The sequence below is a fragment of the Nicrophorus vespilloides genome, unplaced genomic scaffold (genome assembly GCF_001412225.1).
Source record: "Nicrophorus vespilloides isolate i.1.1-1 unplaced genomic scaffold, Nicve_v1.0, whole genome shotgun sequence".
Lineage (NCBI taxonomy): Eukaryota > Metazoa > Arthropoda > Insecta > Coleoptera > Silphidae > Nicrophorus > Nicrophorus vespilloides.
The window spans coordinates 1-18,964 of NW_017096120.1; the positions used below are offsets into that span (position 1 = coordinate 1).

An 18,964-nucleotide genomic window follows, 5' to 3' on the forward strand; every position below is an offset into this window, starting at 1 on the left:
ACTTTCTGAACTGTCACTTGTCATATACCAAATATTATTTTCTGTTTATAAAGAAAACTACATAAACTACATACAAGCATTTATTCTCATTTTAATCACTGGGTTTTCAAGATCAATTTCCATGTTTCAATTTCTTTTGGGAGAAAATTGTAGTATATAGAAAATTGTATGTTGAGTTGTCTATACATTAGGCGCAAAATTCAAAATACCAAATATTTTATTCTGATTATAAAGATAACTATATTAGTTACATAGACGTATTTATGCTCATTTTAATCTCTGGGTTTTTAAGATCAATTTCCAAGTTTCAATTTCTTCTGGGAGCAAGTGCTAATAAAAATATAAACGTTTTTTGAAAACGTTACTTTCTGAAGTGTCACTTGTCATATACCAAATATTATTTTCTATTTTTGAAGAAAACTGTATTAGCTACACACAAGTATTTATGCTCATTTTAATCTCTGGATTTTCAAGATCAATGTTCAATTTTATTTTTTTTCTGGGAACAACTGTTAATAACAATATAAACGTTTTTCAAAAACGTTATTTTCTGAACTGTCACTTGTCATATAACAAATATTATTTTCTGTTTATAAAGAAAACTACATAAACTACATACAAGCATTTATTCTCATTTTAATCACTGGGGTTTCAAGATCAATTTCCATGTTTCAATTTCTTATGGGAGAAAATTGTAGTATATAGAAAATTGTATGTTGAGTTGTCTATACATTAGGCGCAAAATTCAAAATACCAAATATTTTATTCTGATTATAAAGATAACTATATTAGCTACATAAACGTATTTATGCTCATTTTAATCTCGGAGTTTTCAAGATCAATTTACAATTTTCAGTTTCTTCTGGGAGCAAGTGCTAATAAAAATATATACGTTTTTCGAAAACGTTATTTTCTGAAGTGTCACTTGTCATATACCAAATATTATTTTCTGTTTTTGAAGAAAACTGTATTAGTTACACACAAGTATTTATGCTCATTTTAATCTCTGGGTTTTCAAGATCAATGTCCAAATTTCAATTTCTTCTGGGAGCAAGTGCTAATAAAAATATAAACGTTTTTCGAAAACGTTACTTTCTGAACTGTCACTTGTCATATACCAAATATTATTTTCTGTTTTTGAAGAAAACTATATTAGCTACACACAAGTATTTATGCTCATTTTAATCTCTGGGTTTTCAAGATCAAATTCCATCTTTCAATTTCTTCTGGGAGCAAGTGCTAATAAAAATATAAACGTTTTTCAAAAACATTACTTTCTGAACTGTCACTTGTCATATACCAAATTGTATTTTCTGTTTATGAAGAAAACTACATAAGCTACATACAAGCATTCATTCACATTTTAATCACTAGGTTTTCAAGATCAATTTCCATGTTTCAATTTCTTCTGGGAGCAAGAGCTAATAAAAATATAAACGATTTTCAAAAACGTTACTTTCTGAACTATCACTTGTCATATACCAAATATTATTTTCTATTTATGAAGAAAACTATATTAGCTGCAGACAAGTATTTATGCTCTTTTTAATCTTTGGATTTTCAAGATCAATGTTCAATTTTAAATTTCTTCTGGGAGCAACTGCTAATGAAAATACAAACGGTTTTAATGACTATACATTTCAAATTATCACTTGTCATATACCAAATATTATTTTCCGTTTATGAAGAAAACTATATTAGATATTTCTGTTAGATTTCACACGCATTTAAATACTTTCTTATGATTTATATATTTTACTTTCATTAATCTATCGAATGACGGCTTTCGTTAATTCTATAAACAATAATTAAGCTAATTATAACTGTTTTTAAATTTTGGAACGAGACAATGTCATGTTGATTAATGGAACTAACCAATATTTTAAATTTAAATATTATATGCAAATTGTTATATTTTAAATTATAATCTACTGTTCATTAAATAACTAAAGTGTTTTCATTATAATTATGAATGAAATATGTACTAATCATATAAAAATATTTTTTTGTTAAAGAAATATTAGAAAATTGAATTAATTAATCAACAGTTTTTTATTTTCACTAAAAGTTGTTTATATATCTAATTTTAGATATTTGCCATTTAATTACGAAATTTCAAGCAGAATGTTTGTTTCTTGAGTAAGTATAATTACTTGTAGCATTTATAGTTCAATAACTGCAGCAGTTGTTGTGAAGAATCACAAAGTAAATAGAGTAGATGAACATTTAAAATTCAATTACAGTCTACAATGTAACTGTAGTATTATTTCTAAATAGGAATTACAATGTGTGTCATTTAAGAGTCGGTAATTGAATTAACAGAGTGTGGAATATGCATGCACTCGATTTCGCTAACGCAATTAACTGTAAATATCTAGTACAATTTGCGAACGGCCAAATCAAATGTTTTCGCTGCCGCGCAAACTTGAGTGCCTCAAATTTAGGCAAACAAAAAACACTTTCATCCTTGATCTTCAAAGGTATTTGTTACGTTCTAAACAGCATCACGCGACTTTCAACTTTAAGCGCAACTTAAGTTTGGACCAACCATAGCGTTCAGTTAGATAAGTACTGTTGTGATTTATGGTTAAGTCAACTCAAAATAAGTGAATCATCTGGAGAGTGAAATGTTGTTGTTGTTGTTGTTCTGAGAGGGTCATTAAGGTATTTATCAACAACATTAACTTGCTTATCACAGCACAACAATGAACATGCAAGTGTTGATTCTAGTCTTTCACTATGGCAAACACAGATAATGAATTGGCAGAGAGGTTCACTGAGGTAGACTTGAAGGGGGTGAGGGATGCAGGCCTGAACACCACTGCTGATTTGGATTATTGTGAGGAGGCGGTCACTTCAGATTCAGAGGAATATCTGTCGGACACATCAAGGTTAGTAAGAGTATGATGCATCAATTGCCTCAATTGAAACCAATTTAAATGCAGATTTGAGAACTTTATTACATCTACCTCCAGCGAGATGTCTACTGTAACGCTGACGTCCCAACTAGCAGCAGATGGTGAAAACAATTATAACCTGTGCAACGGCAGCTTCAACCTGAGCAACATAGAGATCCCAATTGTAGGCTACGAAGTGATGGAGAAGAGAGGCAGATTCACAGTGAGTAATCATTTTACAATCAAATTTCCTGAATTACATACTATTCAAATTAAGGTCTACAAATTGAGAATAGAAAATAAAGCTTCTGGAGATTGCTGGTACGTCTTCAGGCGGTACACGGATTTCGTGCGGCTCTGCAATCGCTTCAAAGATTACCCTAACATCGTACAGCATTTACCGCGTAAACGATTGATAGGTAACAACTTTGAACCAGCTTTCTTGGAGGAAAGAGTGAGCAGCTTGCAGACTTTGGTGAATGCGCTTATCACCGAGCCGGAATTAGCTAGCAGCCAACAAATACAAGATTTTTTTTGCCTAAATGAACCCCCAATTTACTCAGAAACCAATGAAGAATCTAGAGTGAGTTTCTATCTACTACAGTTGATTTAGTTACAACATTTAAAAAAAAACATAATTTTTCAGGCTATTTTTGAAGCGCTGGAAGACACAATCTACCAATTAAAGCAGCAATTGATGGAGAAAGACGGTGTTATTGATTCACTGCACGACAAGTTGCATCAGCAGGCAAACGAAAATGAAAATTTAAGGAAACTTCTCAAGTGAGCAGATTTCAACTTTCTAATGCAATAACTAAATTTCTACAGTCTGCACTTATTTTATAGAGATTCAAAGATGAACAGTCAGAAGGATAATGAGGACATCAGCAAGATGCTGAAGTAGCAGAGCTAATATTGTACCTAACTTACCATTACCATTAATTTTTATAATCATTTCATTTTAACATTTATTATTTTCAAATAATTTATTTAGTTTTAAGAGTTTCGTATGAGCACCAAATAAGAAGTTCTTTGATGATTATGTCAGATGTACATAGGGCTGTGTATTACATATTTTTATTATAACTTTGTAAGTATAGAAAAAAAGCAGGTACTTAAATGATATATTAATGTTATATTTTGGTACTATTCTATGGGCATGACTAAAATTATAAATAAATATATATATTTTATCATTACTGCTAATTTATTTACTCTTATATTCCATAATTACAAAAATACTTTCTTAAAAATTTCAATGATTCTTGTAGGCAACCAAATGTACACAATTATGAAAATATTGGGATAAAATTTAAATTATGTAATAAACATTCTGTTGATGCAATCAACTTATGGATTTGATGATTTAATTAATTTGATAATTAACGAAATAAAGTAAAAAAAAACAATATTAGAAATATGATAGTTCAAGCACTTTGGCGCTGCTAACAGTTATCAAAATTGTATACAGGCAACCCAATATACAATAAATAATTGTTTTTCAAAAATTGAAAATATTTACACCAGTTGGTTAATTTGCCAACTCATTTTTGAAATAGCAAAGTTTGTTAATCAATTATGAAGACACCATTGCAGTTACAAATTAATATAAACTCTCAATTTCAACAGTGTATATTCAAGATCAATATCCATGTATAACATTCTTATGAGAGCTTATGTTTACAAAAATACAGGTCATTATCTAAGACGTTTTTCTATTTGTTCATTAAATTGTATATGTATGTTTGGCTGCCTGCATTTTAGGCGAAAAATAAATTTCCAAATTTTTGTGACAACTGGCGACATCTGTTAGCAATATTTCAAAGGTTATAGTTCAGGCATTTTGGCGCTGCACAAAATCCACTTCCCTTAAAACGTTCTATTTTAAATAAACAAACATATCAAAATAGTGCTTGAACAATTGTAATCTTATTACTTTAGTCTAATAATTAAAATACTAATTAGATTACGAGTTATAAGCATTTTAATTAAGAGAATCAGCAACATCTGCCGGAATTTCTAGGAAATAGTCTGCAGCAGGCATACGTATGTGTGGTTGCAGACTGTTTCTTCATAACTCCGACAAATGTTTTTGAATCGCGAAAACTGCTAACTCGTTAAAGTTTAATAACTTTCTTATTGATTGGCAAAAACTAATATGTTTTGAAGCAAACGAAAGCGAAAGAAATATTTTTTAAAAGAGTAAATTAAAAGTTTCAAATATATATGAATATAACCATTTATTCAACTATTTGCTGCAATAACTTTACATTTTTCAAATTAATCGATTAACACTCATTAAACCATCAAATACGCAATTAAAGAGAAAACTACAACCTTTCCAATGAGCTAACTGCCGGCATTGTGGTTTGATCAGTGCATCTACTATAAGTTATCAAAAATTAAGCATTTTAATTTCATTCTCAATCCAATTTGGCGAGATAATTATATCATCGACCAAACACTTTAAAGCCGAATACCTCACCTTTCCAACGAAACTATTGGCATCTTCGTGCTGTCGTCAAATCACCTGAAACGACCTGTAGAAATTGGAAAAAAAAGCCAATAGGATTTTCTTAAAAATCGTTGTTTCGTTGAAATCCGATGAGTATTCACGTTTGTCCTTAATTACGTAACTTTTGTTGCATTTCATGATTGCGTAAGATGGGTGCCACATTTACGCAACTTTTTATGAAACAAAATTTACTTAATGTTCGTTACTTAACAGGGAATAGACAATTTTTGCGATTTTTTTTTCAGTATTTCGTGAATTTCTCGACAACCCCTTAAGATAATTACATGATCGACCACTCAATTGAAAGGTGAATGTCTCACCTTTCCAAAGAGCCTACTGTCACCTTCGTCAATTTGCTCCTAGGGCCTCGCAAAGTCATGATGCGAGGACCGGTCAACATAAAGCAGCAAGAAAGTTGCCTTCTCATTTCCCTCACAAGAAAATATAAATATTGCCGTGAGGAAGGACGAAAATATGCGTGTGCTTCGGTGACAAAGCGCGAAGTCTTTTGGGAGGGAGGACGCGGTAATTAAATTAGAGCCCGAGCAACAAATTGCGAACGGGACGGAACGTAACCTAACGTAAGGAAGGATACACACACACAAGTCTTGTGAAAATACGCGCTCTCTTGGTATTTCCATTATCTACTAGTTAAAGCCCCATTAACAATTCCCCGAAGTGCACAACATCTCACGTAATCCCTTAATTGAACCATCCTGTTTATTATTTGCCATTTACCTCTCTGTCTCTCTGCGTTATTAGCCCAAGATTTTTATTATTAAATTTAATGCGCTCCAACCAACGCCCGATTACAAGAAAATAAACCATAAATAAAGAGCGACTCGTTACGCAACCAAATTCATTCATTTAAATAATCGCAACAAAAAAAAAGCTGCGTATTCTCGTACAATTGTAGCACGAAATAACTCGATTCACTCTATTTATAAATATACAAAATAAAACGTTTCAAATTTATTTATGTTATTATTAGTTGTTCCATGTATTTACATGTATTTTTTAACGGAAAACATATTTTTTGGCTTTTAAGTTTTCTATCCTATTTATAAAAAAATGTTCAACAAAAAAAAATCAAGTGTTATGACTGGAAGATTTGTTTAACTTTGTCAGTGAACCAAAAATAAAAAAAGAAAACATATTTTTTACCATATGCGAAATAGAGACAGTAATATTTATTATACAGTGTACACAGTAGGATAATGACCGACATTTTTCGCCTTAACTAAGCGTTTTCCTTTATGAAGAATCAAAGGCTTATTTTTAGACAGCGCAAAGCGAATAATCACCTCCACCTCATTCTTTGTGAACATTGTTTACGAATTAGTAAATCATTAAAATTATTTATGTTTTTCATCCGAATGAGAATGAGAATGCATTCGGAATATACAAAATACCTTAATGTTATTTGATTAATTCGCACCTTGAGACAGTTTATCTTGACTTCAAATAAACGTCGCAGTATAAATTGTAAGCCTTCGCAATTAATATCAATTTGTAAGACATTTATTTTGGCCAATTTCTCCGTAAATATCGAGTCAACATATTTTAGTTATCGATAAATATTTGTTAATTTGTTTTCGTTTGCATTTGGTGATTAGAAAAAAAAAGGTCGTAGAGTAAACAAGTCATTTAGTTAATGAATGAAAATACGGATGTTGCAGATATTCAATGAAGTCATTTGCGTTTAAATGTGGATGAAAACTGTAATTGCATTTCGTAGAAAACCGTCCGATATCATAGTAAACATTACTACTAGACTTCCTAGAGCGTAGATGAACTAAATATTGAATCTGAGATTAAATCTTGTTTGTGGTACTTATCAAGAAATTGCAGTTTACTTTAACCAAATGCGCGTTGAAAATATAGCAAACAATTGTAAAAGTCAAAAGTTTCAACTTTAACATTGATTTACAAGAATACCATTTGTACATATTTAATTCTATTTAAGCCTTCTATCTTCAATAGATTTAGCTCTAATATACATATTTTACAATTAATCTATAATCATTATTTTTCAAGTAATGGATAAAAATGTGAAGATAGGTCAAATTTTAATTTTAAAACTTTGCAAGAGATTTACTCAAAACATATTAGTGCCACAATTGTATACATATACACTTTTTTACTCTTCATAGTTTTAGCTTCAATATACATATTTTACTATTAATCTATAATCATTATTTTTCAAGTAATGGATAAAAATGTGAAGAAACGTCAAATTTTTATTTTATAACTTTGCAAGAGATTTACTCTAAAAATATTAGTGTTGCCATTATATCATATACACTTTTTACTCTTAATAGTTTTAGCTTCAATATACATATTTTACAATTAATCTATAATCATTATTTTTCTAGTAATGAATAAAAAATGTGAAGATAGGTCAAATTTTAATTTTATAAGTTTGCAAGAGATTTACTCTAAACATATTAATACCACAATTATATACATATACACTTTTTTACTCTTCATATTATTAGATTTAATATACATATTTTACAATTAATCTGTAATCATTATTTTTCAAGTAATCGAACAAAATGTGAAGACACTATTGTTCCAAATCATCAAATGTGAATGTTTCTAATTTGTTGGAAATTTACACGAAAACTGTTAGTGCTAGAATTATTTCCATATAAACTTTATATTCTTCATAGTTATAGCTTTAATTTACATATTTTACAATTAATCTGTGATCATCATTTTTCAAGTAATTGATTTAAATCTGCAAATATTTTATTTTTGAAAACGTCAACTTTATAAGTGATTTACACGAAAATTGGTAATGCTACAATTATTTCCATATACTCATTTTATTCTATATAGTTTTAGCTTTAATCTACTTATTCAATAACTAATTTGCCATTATTATCTTACAAATAATCGGTTAAAATGTGAATACGCAACTTTTTTTTTTGTAAAATTTTAATCTTTCAACTTTGCACAAAGTGTTTGATGTTTTCATCATACCATTATCATTGATATATCTTGAGAAATGAATTAAAACTATGACGATAATGTGTTAGTAAAGTTTGATCTAATTATTATGACAATCCAAACAGAAAGAAAAAGCACATGTGTATCCGTTTCCTCGTCAAGATTCTCATCGAACGTAAACCAACTAAACGCGAACTTTCGCAATTAAATGCGAAGTAATACAAAGACAGAGCGCGCGCGATTGCGAAAAAAAAAAATAAACGCTTGATTCATGAAAAAAAAATTATAAACAAAAACCGCGACCGATGGAACGTCAGTAGCGATTCGAATTCCGCGCATTCACACATAAAAACATGTAGAAAATGAAAGAAAAACTTAAGTCAACTATTGTATAGTTAATATGTAATAGAAACGATGATTGAAAGTGAAACAGATTTGCTTTGATGCTTTGAAAAAAGAGGATTTGGAAATGGTTTTGATTTATACAAAGTTGAGTTGAATATATGGAATAAATGCATTTCCATTGTTCCATTTCCGCGGAGACAAAGATAGAGCGCGGCGAGTGCAGAATATAGGATAGTGTGAGACAAAGGATGAACGCGGCGCGACTATAAATAAAAATACAATTTCACCCGAGTGCGTTTACAGAGAATAATCAAAATGCGGTGCGAAACGCAACAAAGTTAAAAAAAAACCCGAGGTGGGAGAGTGAACGAAATTTGTGCATTCATCGACTAGGGATAAATAGGCGTATGCGAAACGTAGCAGATGTTGTTGTTGTTGCTGTTGTTGATGTTGTTGTTTCGGCGCTGCAGAGCGGTGCTGTTATCAGAGCGGACCGTGATTGGTGCAAAAGAAAACTCCTCCACGGTGCACGAAGAGCCATCGAGGAAGAAGTGAAACGAAGTGCGGCGAAACGCGATTGCCAGGATCACATCATCGCTTGAACTCTTATCAATTATCATGCAATTAATCTCTGGCTGGTATCTCTTCTCGCCGAGACACATTTCTAAATCGTTAGTGGCATTTAGTTAGTGGTCGCAAGTGGGAGCCTCACTCACTCCTGTTCACAACATGAAACAGACTTCGTAGTAGTTCTGAATGCAACTTCTAATCGCCGCTTCCACATTAGTATTATTTTTTGTTAAAGAACAAGTAGAATAACATTCTTCAATTCGGCTGAAGATCTAAAGAGACGATCCAACAGCAAGATTCCATCCGAGCGGGAAGTCGAATAAAGGAAGGAAACGAAAAAGAGAGAGAATACAAAAAAAAATATGACCGAAGGTAAGTTTGCGTTTCCACTTTCGGAAACTTATTTATTTTAAATATTCTCAACTGGACGTGTCACAAAAAGGAGCAGCACGTGCCCTTTTTTCCGCACCTTCGCACAATCAATTCACGCGTGCCACGCACATCTTCGTCCGCGCGCGCCCGCCCGCCAAAAACTTTCAAAACTTACTCAATTTCCCTTGACGCTAGCACGCGTTATCTAGGAACAGACTTTTCCGTGCGAAACGCATTGAAAACAGCGACTCTTTACACACATACAAGTAGAGAAAAATACGAGCGCTCGATAAGATTACAAAAGCATCAACAATGTTGTTCGGGTTAGTTGACCGAAGAGCGAGGAAATACCAATATAATTGCACTCCATTTACATTCTCAATTGGGCCGCATCTGAACATCACAATCTAATTAAGGAAGATCATTTCTTCATGCTGCTGCTGCTGCTGTTATCATTCATTATCGTCCTTCAGACCATCCGAAAATAAAAAAATTGCGCGACCTCTGACAAAGCCGATTTACGGTGGAACCATAAAATATTAAATTACGTTTGCTCGCCATAAAATGCTGCACGCAATTTCAACACTTACATAACTTGGTAACAATACTTTTTTTACGCTCAAAAACAGTTTTTTGTCCAAAAAGAAAACCCATTGTTTCGCTATAATAATTCGCTTCGAATCAACGGAACATTAATTTTAATTGAAACTGAAAATTAATCAAATCCTATACTGCGACAGTAATTGTGAAATATCTTTCATTTAGTTTCAATTAGATTAACTCGACTGAAATTAGCAAGGAAGAAACTTTGAAACATGTGAAGAACACAATTTTCGCAATCACGAATTGCTAGATCAATAGAATCAACAATAATTTCAATTTACAATACAAGTTTTCTTATTTTTCATTAAGCAAATTTTCAATTTTTGATTTATGAAATTACTAGATCAATAGAATCAACAGTGTTTTCCTCATGTCTTCATCTTCTTAGAAGTTTTCAATCTTTAAATATTCCTTGTAAGTCCTTTGAAACGAAAAGTTATGTAAATAATTGTTGAATCTGAGAATTCGTAATCTGCGATAGAAATGCAAACATAATGTCAGTGTGCATAGGGGGGAAGCCTTAACAAATAATTAGGTGAGCTTATTCTAAACCGTTTACTTATATAATCTTGTTACTCGCGTTTCGCGAAAAATCACTCGAACCGAAAAATTGTGCTTGTTTTTAAACCGAAATCAATTACAAAACCATTATCTTAATATGTGTAAGCAATATTAATGATGTTTACGAAAACCTCTGCGAAAACTTTCCATTTAAACTTCATCACTAACTTGCTTAAAATTCACATTGAAAATGAATATTTCCGAATTCCAACAACAAAATAGTGTAATTACATGCACACTAGTGAAATATAGAAATAATTATGAATAATCTCGTTATTATCGCGCGACACGTGCTGCATAAATAACTATAATACCAAAAAAGGAAACAATTATAGTTTTACAAATTCTTTGTAGAACAAAGAAATAAACGATGATTGCACAACTTTTTCTAATAAACGATTTTCAATCTCGTTTTCAAGGATTCTTCTGTGTTTCGCAAAATCCAGAAACATTTCTCAACGATTTCCTTGTTCGAACAAAACGAAAATTATATATAGTAAAATTGTAACTGTTGCTATAGAAATCTCGGGTTCAATTGAACTTACTGGAATAGATAAGAATATACTTTGTAATTGGGAAACGCGAAGGTGTACGTACGTACGTAACACTGATGTATCAATAAAACATAAGTGCTGATAAGTTACTTAATAACGTATTTTTTTTTGTTCCTTGTTTGACTTGGCAGCCATATAGAAATAAACTAAAACCAAAGCACACGCTTCAAATTTCGTGCGTTACATGTGCATTTACGATTACGACTTTTCGAATGTTGAAGCAAATACAATAAATTCATCTCGTGACTCAAACTTAATGCTGGATACAATACGAATTACGATAATGCAGGCTTGACTCATTGCAGGATGCTCTACATTGGATATTATTATTATTGCCGCATACATTTAGCAATAAATCAAACTTCAAACAAATTACATTCAAATTAAATGCCTATTAAAACTACTGATACGATAAGAACTATTAACTTAATTCTAAACTACTCGAGAAGCTTACGCAATCATCAAGTTTGTTGCGATTTAAATGTTGTTTGTTTGTTTGTTTTTTCAGTTATTTGATTAAGATGAGATTTGAACAATTATGTTATTTGTAGTTAGAATCAAGTTCAGATGGAAACATTTGAAAGTCGAATAAACCTTATGCTATCTGGAATCGAAGCGCGCTTTACTATTAATCGCAGAATTGATAAGGCCAAGGTTTTTTTATTATTATTTATATAGACTCGTGCATTACGAAACACACGAACGAACGTTTAAGGGTCTTTCGTAACCGATGTGTTTGTTTATTGCACGTTATGTTATGTTATTATTATTTTTATGTGCGTACGTCCGAGAGGGCATTGATGTAATAATTATTTATCAGTAGGTAAATAAGCGATCTCGGATAACGGGTCGACGTAATCACATATTTTTGTTCATCCAAAGACATTCATCATCGACGATTTGATTGATCAAACCGTTGTCGAAGAGACCTTAACATTCCGCATAATTATTGTACAATTACCATTTCAACGGCGCTTTCGAACACGGATTTCGTAACAATTTACCAATGGCAAAAAAAAACGATAAAGCTGATAACAATTTTTCGCTTCCGATTCGCGCAAATCTGTTTACTGCATGGATACACTACGTATCGTTTCATACAAAGTTCGATCAATTCCGGGCTCATTCATGTCATAAACACACACACACCTAGACTGTATTATGTCACGAGTTTTAAGGTGCCGAAATTACGATGAGCGCACTCGAAACAACTAAAAATTATCAATTGTAACGGTGTTGATAATCTAAAAATAGGTTTTTTTTGTATGTTAAGCATCAAGAACGAATTGAAGGTCGTCTTCAAAAAATCAACAAAAAAAAAAGTACTCGAATTGATTGATAATTGAGGTCTCGAGCGAAATTGGTTTTAAATGAAAATCGATACAGCGATTGGAAATATTCTTAGATGAAAATCACATCGGACGTAGAAAATTGCAATGATTGGGACCGAGTAAACAATAGCTGCGGTTTTTCCTATATCTTCGCGACTCTATTTTCATGTAATTGTGGTTTATGATAAAGTTTCTACAAAAGAAACGTGGGACTTTAATGATACTAGTCTCATTGGATCATGGGTTGTGATTTGTATATTTGAGCAAGTAAATATGGAATTAGCATGAAAATCCTATCAAGATAGATGAATACATAATATGATCATGTTTTCTTTTTCAGTGTCGAAATCAAAGCAGTCGCTGGAGAGCGGTGGCGGCGTGGGGCTGAAGAGAGAGCTGGGGCTCTTCTCGGCGATAAACATGATCCTGGCCGTGATGATCGGCTCGGGTATCTTCATATCCCCAGCGACGGCCCTCAAGCATTCCGGATCGGTGGGAATGTGCATAGTGGTGTGGACGGTTTGCGGATTGATCTCGCTTTTAGGTAAAAACTTAGAACTTTTGTTGTAAATTATTAAAACTAAACTAATTGAAATTTGTGACCGTGTAAAGGTGCCTTGACTTTCGCGGAATTGGGAACGGTCGTGCCCAGATCCGGAGCGGAGTACGCTTATTTCATGGACTCGTTCGGACCCACGCACAAGTTCTGGGGTAAATTACCAGCTTTCATCGCCTCGTGGGTTTACGTCTTAGTCCTCAGACCAGCAGAAGTGGCGGTGATCACGCTAACATTCGCCGAATACCTCTGCCAACCCATTTTGGATTTGCTGCAAGTCGACGTGGATTCCAGTCAGATCAAGACGTACGTCGCAATCCTCGCATTAGGTATAGATCTACAACAAATTTAATTATTTTTATATTAAACATATTCTAATGTGTGACTTTGCAGGGATCATCACTTATATCAACATGAGCAGCGTCAAACTGTTCGTCAAGATACAAAACATCTTCGGCTCATTCAAAGTCGTCGCCTGTCTGATCGTCATCTTCGGCGGTCTCTACGAGCTCGTCTACATGGGAAACACAAAATATTTGAGCAAAGGTTTCGAAGGCACCAAGTTCGACATGAAAAGCATCGCGCTTGCCTTCTACAGCGGCCTCTGGGCTTACGACGGATGGTAAATATCAAAAAAACGCAAATTCGATAATAGAAAACACAGTATATTTGATTCATCCGAATCTACGCTTCGTTTTTTTTTAGGAACACAGTTACAACGGTTACAGAGGAAATCAAAAAGCCCGAAGTGTAAGTTTTCGCAAATCTTCAATATAAAAAAACAATCAATTATATATATATTTGTTTTTTGCAGTAATATTCTGAGGAGTATCATCATCAGCGTGCCGATCGTTACGATCCTTTACGTTTTCATGAACATCTCGTACATGACTGTATTGGATATAGATGAGATGGTGAAAGCGCAAGCCGTCGCCGTCGTCTTCGGAGAGCGCGTTTTGGGCGTCTTCTCCTTCGTGATTCCAATTGGTGTAGCCTTGAGTACGTTCGGTTGCGCTCTCAGCATCCAATTCAGTGTGACACGGTAGGTGTCTTTAGAAATTAAATTTGGAATGGATGATGTTGATTGCTCTGTTTCAGTCTGTGTTACGTGGCCAGTCAGGATGGACACATGCTCGAAAACCTGTCGTACGTCCACGTGCGAAGGCTGACCCCAAGTCCGTCCGTGGCGATGCAAGGTCTCATCTCGTTGGGCTTCATCCTTGTCGGCGACATCGAACAACTCATCGAATTGGCCAGCTTCCTCATCTGGATCTTCTACGGCGTCGCCATGTGCTCCCTGCTGACCCTCAGGAAAACGAAAAAGCACACGCCGAGACCGTACAGAGTTCCCACGTGGATAGCAATCTTCATCATCCTCGTGGCAATCTTCCTGTCCGTCGTCCCGATCGTCACGGATCCCTCCCCGAAATACCTATTTGCGGTAGCCTTCATTCTGTTAGGCGTTTTAGTCTACTACTGGTTCATTTACAAGAAGAACAGGCCGGCAATCATGGGTAAATATTACAAATAGAAAACATTATTTAAAAAAAAAACTCATCTTTCGTTCTTTTCCAGACAAAATTACTTATTATGTACAAGTCCTGTTCGAGGTCGTACCACCAGGAACTTCGCATTCGGAGTAAAACAATATTGTTGATTTTTTTTTGTATAAATGTTTGTAATATAAATAAAAGATGAATTTATACCTATTTATGCACTACGTATACTGCGAACTAAAGAAAATGAAAAAATATATGTGGATGGATGGACTTGCGAACAATAATAATAATATTAATCATGATAATACAACTACTAACAATCTAAGTTTGCGTACAAACTTCTGTCAACTGTCCAGCAGCAGGCTAGAATGCAAGTAGTTATAAGATACCCTTTGCGAGTCAGTCAGTTTGATGCCGTTGCCGTTGTTCATGCTCGTATCATCACCGGTTTCAAATATATTTACTGGGCAGCTCTCACTAATCTTTAAACTAAAATCACTGCTTTCCGTGAACTGATGCTGCTTCGGCGGAGATACAACGGTCTCAGCTACCTGAGGTGGTGGAGGAGGAGACTCGTCTTCGCTCTCAGAAGACTCGCTGGTACTGAAGTTACTGCATTCGTCGTTCTTCGCCGAACTCTCGCCGCTCTGCGAATCCACATCAGAGCTGCTCGAATTCACGATCTCTTTGTCGCTACGAACTATGATGAACTTGTGGCTAAGCGAATGAGGCGTTTCCGAATACAGCTGCGACATCATGCAATCCGTGCAATAGTCCACCGAATCGGAAGAGCAATTCGTGCAGTGCCATCGGCTACCTTCGATAGGATCTTCTTCGCAATAATCGCACTGCAAATACAATAAAATACATACATTACTTTCGTTACTACAATGATGACGGCATAAAATAATAGGATCTATTAATATGCTTATTTACTTTGTATCCGTAATGCTGGAACTTTTGGTATCCATCAGACTCCTCGTACATTTTCTCCAATCTGATTTTCTTGAGCAAATCCAGTTGAATGTCGACGTCCGATTTGACCGGTTCCGATTTGTCTTCGTGATAGTTGTTGGAGAGTAAGTAGTTGGATGTGTTCGGATCGGGCAGTTTCGACGCTTGACTAGGACCTGGTGCATCTTCGCATTCGTTCATTACTACAGGAATGTCTAAGTCTGGAAAGAATGTCGATGGCTTCATATACGCATGTTTCCCGAATCTCTGCAAAATAAATAAAAATAAATAGTTGCTATTCAAATTATTAATAATCATTTTTTTTTTCTTACTTTTGACTTAAATGAAGATTTCTTGTCATGGCTTCTGGACTTTGGCAATCTGCCAGGAACAGGAAGTCCAGCCTTCACCAACTTCAAATAATACTTCTGCAATCTGCTGGATACTTGTTTCTGTGTTCTAGTCCCTAATTCATTTGCTATTTTACGTATTCTCTTGGACTCCATCTCTTCAGGAGGATATTTGATTAGAAGCTCATCCAGCTTTCTTTGTTCTTCTGTGGTCCAAGAACTGCTTCTTATTTTATTATCTTTCTCCTCCATCCTAACATCTTTGTTCATGAAGTCATTTGTGATTTGTTTTAGATACTGTTGCGGCACCTTAATGTTAAATTTTGACCAATTGATCTTGGGTATTTCTGCCAGTATCTGCATGTTCGGTACACCCAGGTCTCCTTCCCTGAGTTTCTGCACGCACAGCAGAGGGTCTTCCAGACATTCATTCTTTAACTTGATCACTCGATTATAGTCCTAAGATTAAATTTGATAAGTTTACAGATTTCAAACATCCATTATTTATGTATACCTTGATGGCCTGTTGCCTCTGCGCCTCCAGAACGAACATGGTTTTCAGAGTTTCGCTGTAGTCCCTGTTTCCTCTTAAAGCCAAGTGATCGGATTCAAAGTTGAAGAGATCATTTTCATTGTCGCTCATCTTTCAAATAAACCGCGACGAGCTGCGACATCTGCCGAGTGGCGGCGCGACCACTGTCTGGAAAAGCGGTGGGTTTATTAATAACATTGAAATCCTAGAATATCCGGAAATTCAGGCTATGATCTATACTGAGGCCATCGAAAAGCAAAGGAAAACGAAACCCTGGCACTCTTTCACGCTGTATTAAACGAAATTCCGCTACCCTGACATGTGATAATGACAGTTAAACAAACATAACCTCGGTGAGGTCTGTTGAAAGTGTGATTTTAATTAGTTCCAAGGCAGTTTTGCACCAGGGTTTCAGTTGGTCCTCGTTGGAGAAGGCTCTGAACTCGGCGAATCTCAGCAGCGGTTTTAAATTGAGAACGGTTAAAGGGGGTGAATTGTTAATAAAAGGAAAAACTTACTGTGTCGTTGAATTTCGCCGCCTGCGATCTTGTAAAAAGAGCGCGAAATTTGAATATGTAAATATGCTCTCGGCGAAGGCGCTGGGGCGACTGCTACTGCCTAAAAATAATTTTAATTTCGTCTCGTCCACTACGGTGCGATGCCTGTGCAAGGACGAATCTCCGCTGAAGAAGCTGTTGGACGATTCCGCCTCGTTCGAAGATGCGAAGGCGCAAACACCGGAACAACAATGGGCAACACTACCGTACCTCGATGGCACTAAAATACGGAGACAAGGGGAGGTCTTTCACAGGGAGAAGATGGACCCCAGGGATTCGAGCGTAATTCTGTTCCCTGGTCAAGGCAGTCAATTCGTCGGTATGGCTAAAGATCTGATGAAGTTTCCAATGGCCAAAGATCTCTTTGAACTCGCCAACTATATCCTCAAGTATGATCTGCTGAAGATGTGTCTGGAGGGTCCCAAAGATCAGCTGGATCAGACCAAATACTGTCAGCCGGCTGTGATTGTCACCTCTTTGGCGGCGCTGGAACGGCTCAAGGAGGAACGACCGAACGCTATCGAGAATTGTGTAGCGACTGCCGGTTTCAGTCTGGGCGAAATCACGGCCCTGGTCTTCTCCGGTGCTTTAGAATTTGAACAGGGTATATTGAGAACGTTTAGAAATCAGCAGTACCTTCTTTATACAGCCGACGCAATAACACTTTTGACCTTTTTTTGTCCGTAGCCCTGAAGCTGGTCCAGCTACGCGGAGAGGCGATGCAAATGGCAAGCGACAGCACGAAAGGAGCCATGGCCACGGTCTTCTACGGACCCGACAGCAAACTTAATTTCGCCTGTCTTAAAGCCAAAGAGTGGGCATTGGATAAAGGGGCTGAGGTGGCCGAGTGTCGCATAGCCAACTACCTGTTCCCGCATTGTAAGGTCGTAGCAGGAAACGTCGAGGTCTGCAAACGAAACGCACATTTATTGCCATGCTAATCGCTAATCCTCTCTCCCCATTGTATGTGTGTATACAGGCAATCGAATTCCTGGAGAAAAACTCATCTGAATTCAAATTGAAGAAAGTCCGGCGGCTTCCGGTGTGCGGGGCTTTCCACACTGACTTGATGCTACCAGCAGTTCAACCTTTCAAAAGAGCCTTGATGAAACTCAAGATCTCCGATCCCGTAATTAGCGTTTACTCTAATGTCGATGGAAAGAAGTACAGAAACGCCGACCACATCAAGAAACAATTACCTAAACAGGTAATAACAGTTTGTCAACTTTCTGAACAATTAACATCTCCTTTACAATATGAAAATAATCGGCATATAACACAAACATTATCCTGCTTTCAATTACGCAATAACTCAAATGCGCGTGTCGAGAGTAACGTATCAATTGGAGAGTATTTTTAATCTATATTTACTCTCTAATTAGTATAGAATTACAAGAGACACACCTGCTTAACTGTGAAACAATGAAGAATGTTGATTTTAATTATCAGTCTCAAATATACAATTAAGAAACTTCGATTCATGCAAATAATTAAACTCGATAATGATTTCAGATTGTAAAACCAGTGAAATGGGAGCAACTGTTGCACGTGGTGTACGAACGAAACCCCGACGATTATTTCCCGCGAACGTTCGAATGCGGTCCTGGAAAGTCCCTGAAGACGATCCTCAAGCAGGTCAACGCGAAAGCCTGGAACAGCTGCTTCAGCATCGAAGCTTAATTAGATATTTAGGTGTTTGTATAAATAAGAATAAACGTGTTTTTATAAAGATATTTCAATCTCGTAGACTCAAAAAATTCTTCCATATATTTTTTCAGAGAAAGTCATTTGATTTAGTCCTAGACAATATAAA

The 18,964-nt window shown here is 35.1% G+C and overlaps 4 protein-coding genes across 6 annotated transcripts; 3 read left to right on the forward strand and 1 right to left on the reverse strand.

Moving 5' to 3' along the window:
* The first annotated feature begins 2,276 nt into the window (after positions 1-2,276).
* LOC108569689 (sorting nexin-16) lies at positions 2,277-4,030 on the forward strand. Of its 3 annotated transcripts, none has more exons than XM_017931332.1 (6): positions 2,277-2,664; positions 2,719-2,891; positions 2,946-3,120; positions 3,175-3,480; positions 3,544-3,680; positions 3,744-4,030. In XM_017931332.1, exons 2-6 carry the CDS (start codon positions 2,740-2,742, stop codon positions 3,799-3,801), a joined length of 828 nt encoding a protein of 275 aa, XP_017786821.1. In that variant the 5' UTR covers positions 2,277-2,664; positions 2,719-2,739; the 3' UTR covers positions 3,802-4,030. The 3 variants fall into 3 exon arrangements, with proteins under 3 accessions (XP_017786821.1, XP_017786820.1, XP_017786822.1); XM_017931331.1 differs by having other exon boundaries at positions 2,731-2,891; XM_017931333.1 differs by having other exon boundaries at positions 2,731-2,891; positions 2,976-3,120.
* Positions 4,031-8,727: 4,697 nt separating this feature from the next.
* On the forward strand, positions 8,728-14,968 carry LOC108569699 (b(0,+)-type amino acid transporter 1-like). The gene is made up of 8 exons (XM_017931356.1): positions 8,728-9,654; positions 13,044-13,247; positions 13,316-13,588; positions 13,653-13,881; positions 13,965-14,009; positions 14,074-14,301; positions 14,358-14,773; positions 14,835-14,968. Exons 1-8 carry the CDS (start codon positions 9,645-9,647, stop codon positions 14,900-14,902), a joined length of 1,473 nt encoding a protein of 490 aa, XP_017786845.1. The 5' UTR covers positions 8,728-9,644; the 3' UTR covers positions 14,903-14,968.
* Positions 14,961-17,194, reverse strand: LOC108569700. Its single transcript, XM_017931358.1, has 5 exons — positions 17,113-17,194; positions 16,577-16,762; positions 16,045-16,521; positions 15,695-15,979; positions 14,961-15,606 (listed from the first exon to the last, which is right to left on the reverse strand). The coding sequence occupies exons 2-5, from the start codon at positions 16,703-16,705 to the stop codon at positions 15,103-15,105; spliced, it is 1,395 nt and encodes a 464-aa protein (XP_017786847.1). The 5' UTR covers positions 16,706-16,762; positions 17,113-17,194; the 3' UTR covers positions 14,961-15,102.
* Positions 16,771-18,885, forward strand: LOC108569701 (probable malonyl-CoA-acyl carrier protein transacylase, mitochondrial). Its single transcript, XM_017931359.1, has 4 exons — positions 16,771-17,755; positions 17,839-18,056; positions 18,131-18,358; positions 18,664-18,885. The coding sequence occupies exons 1-4, from the start codon at positions 17,176-17,178 to the stop codon at positions 18,829-18,831; spliced, it is 1,194 nt and encodes a 397-aa protein (XP_017786848.1). The 5' UTR covers positions 16,771-17,175; the 3' UTR covers positions 18,832-18,885.
* Positions 18,886-18,964: the final 79 nt, after the last annotated feature.

Bases quoted from the DNA above. Each gene is read 5' to 3' on its own strand.
- LOC108569689 (XM_017931332.1), top strand. From the start codon at position 2,740: ATGGCAAACACAGATAATGAATTGGCAGAGAGGTTCACTGAGGTAGAC. The intron at 2,892-2,945 runs GTTAGTAAGAGT...ATTTAAATGCAG, and splicing joins TATCTGTCGGACACATCAAG to ATTTGAGAACTTTATTACAT. The intron at 3,481-3,543 runs GTGAGTTTCTAT...ATAATTTTTCAG, and splicing joins AAACCAATGAAGAATCTAGA to GCTATTTTTGAAGCGCTGGA.
- LOC108569699 (XM_017931356.1), top strand. The intron at 13,882-13,964 runs GTAAATATCAAA...GTTTTTTTTTAG, and splicing joins CTCTGGGCTTACGACGGATG to GAACACAGTTACAACGGTTA. The intron at 14,010-14,073 runs GTAAGTTTTCGC...TGTTTTTTGCAG, and splicing joins GAAATCAAAAAGCCCGAAGT to TAATATTCTGAGGAGTATCA.
- LOC108569700 (XM_017931358.1), bottom strand. From the start codon at position 16,705: ATGAGCGACAATGAAAATGATCTCTTCAACTTTGAATCCGATCACTTG. The intron at 16,522-16,576 runs GTATACATAAAT...ATTTAATCTTAG, and splicing joins AGAGGCAACAGGCCATCAAG to GACTATAATCGAGTGATCAA. The intron at 15,607-15,694 runs GTAAATAAGCAT...TTGTATTTGCAG, and splicing joins TCCAGCATTACGGATACAAA to TGCGATTATTGCGAAGAAGA.
- LOC108569701 (XM_017931359.1), top strand. From the start codon at position 17,176: ATGCTCTCGGCGAAGGCGCTGGGGCGACTGCTACTGCCTAAAAATAAT. The intron at 18,057-18,130 runs GTCTGCAAACGA...GTGTGTATACAG, and splicing joins TCGTAGCAGGAAACGTCGAG to GCAATCGAATTCCTGGAGAA. The intron at 18,359-18,663 runs GTAATAACAGTT...TAATGATTTCAG, and splicing joins AGAAACAATTACCTAAACAG to ATTGTAAAACCAGTGAAATG.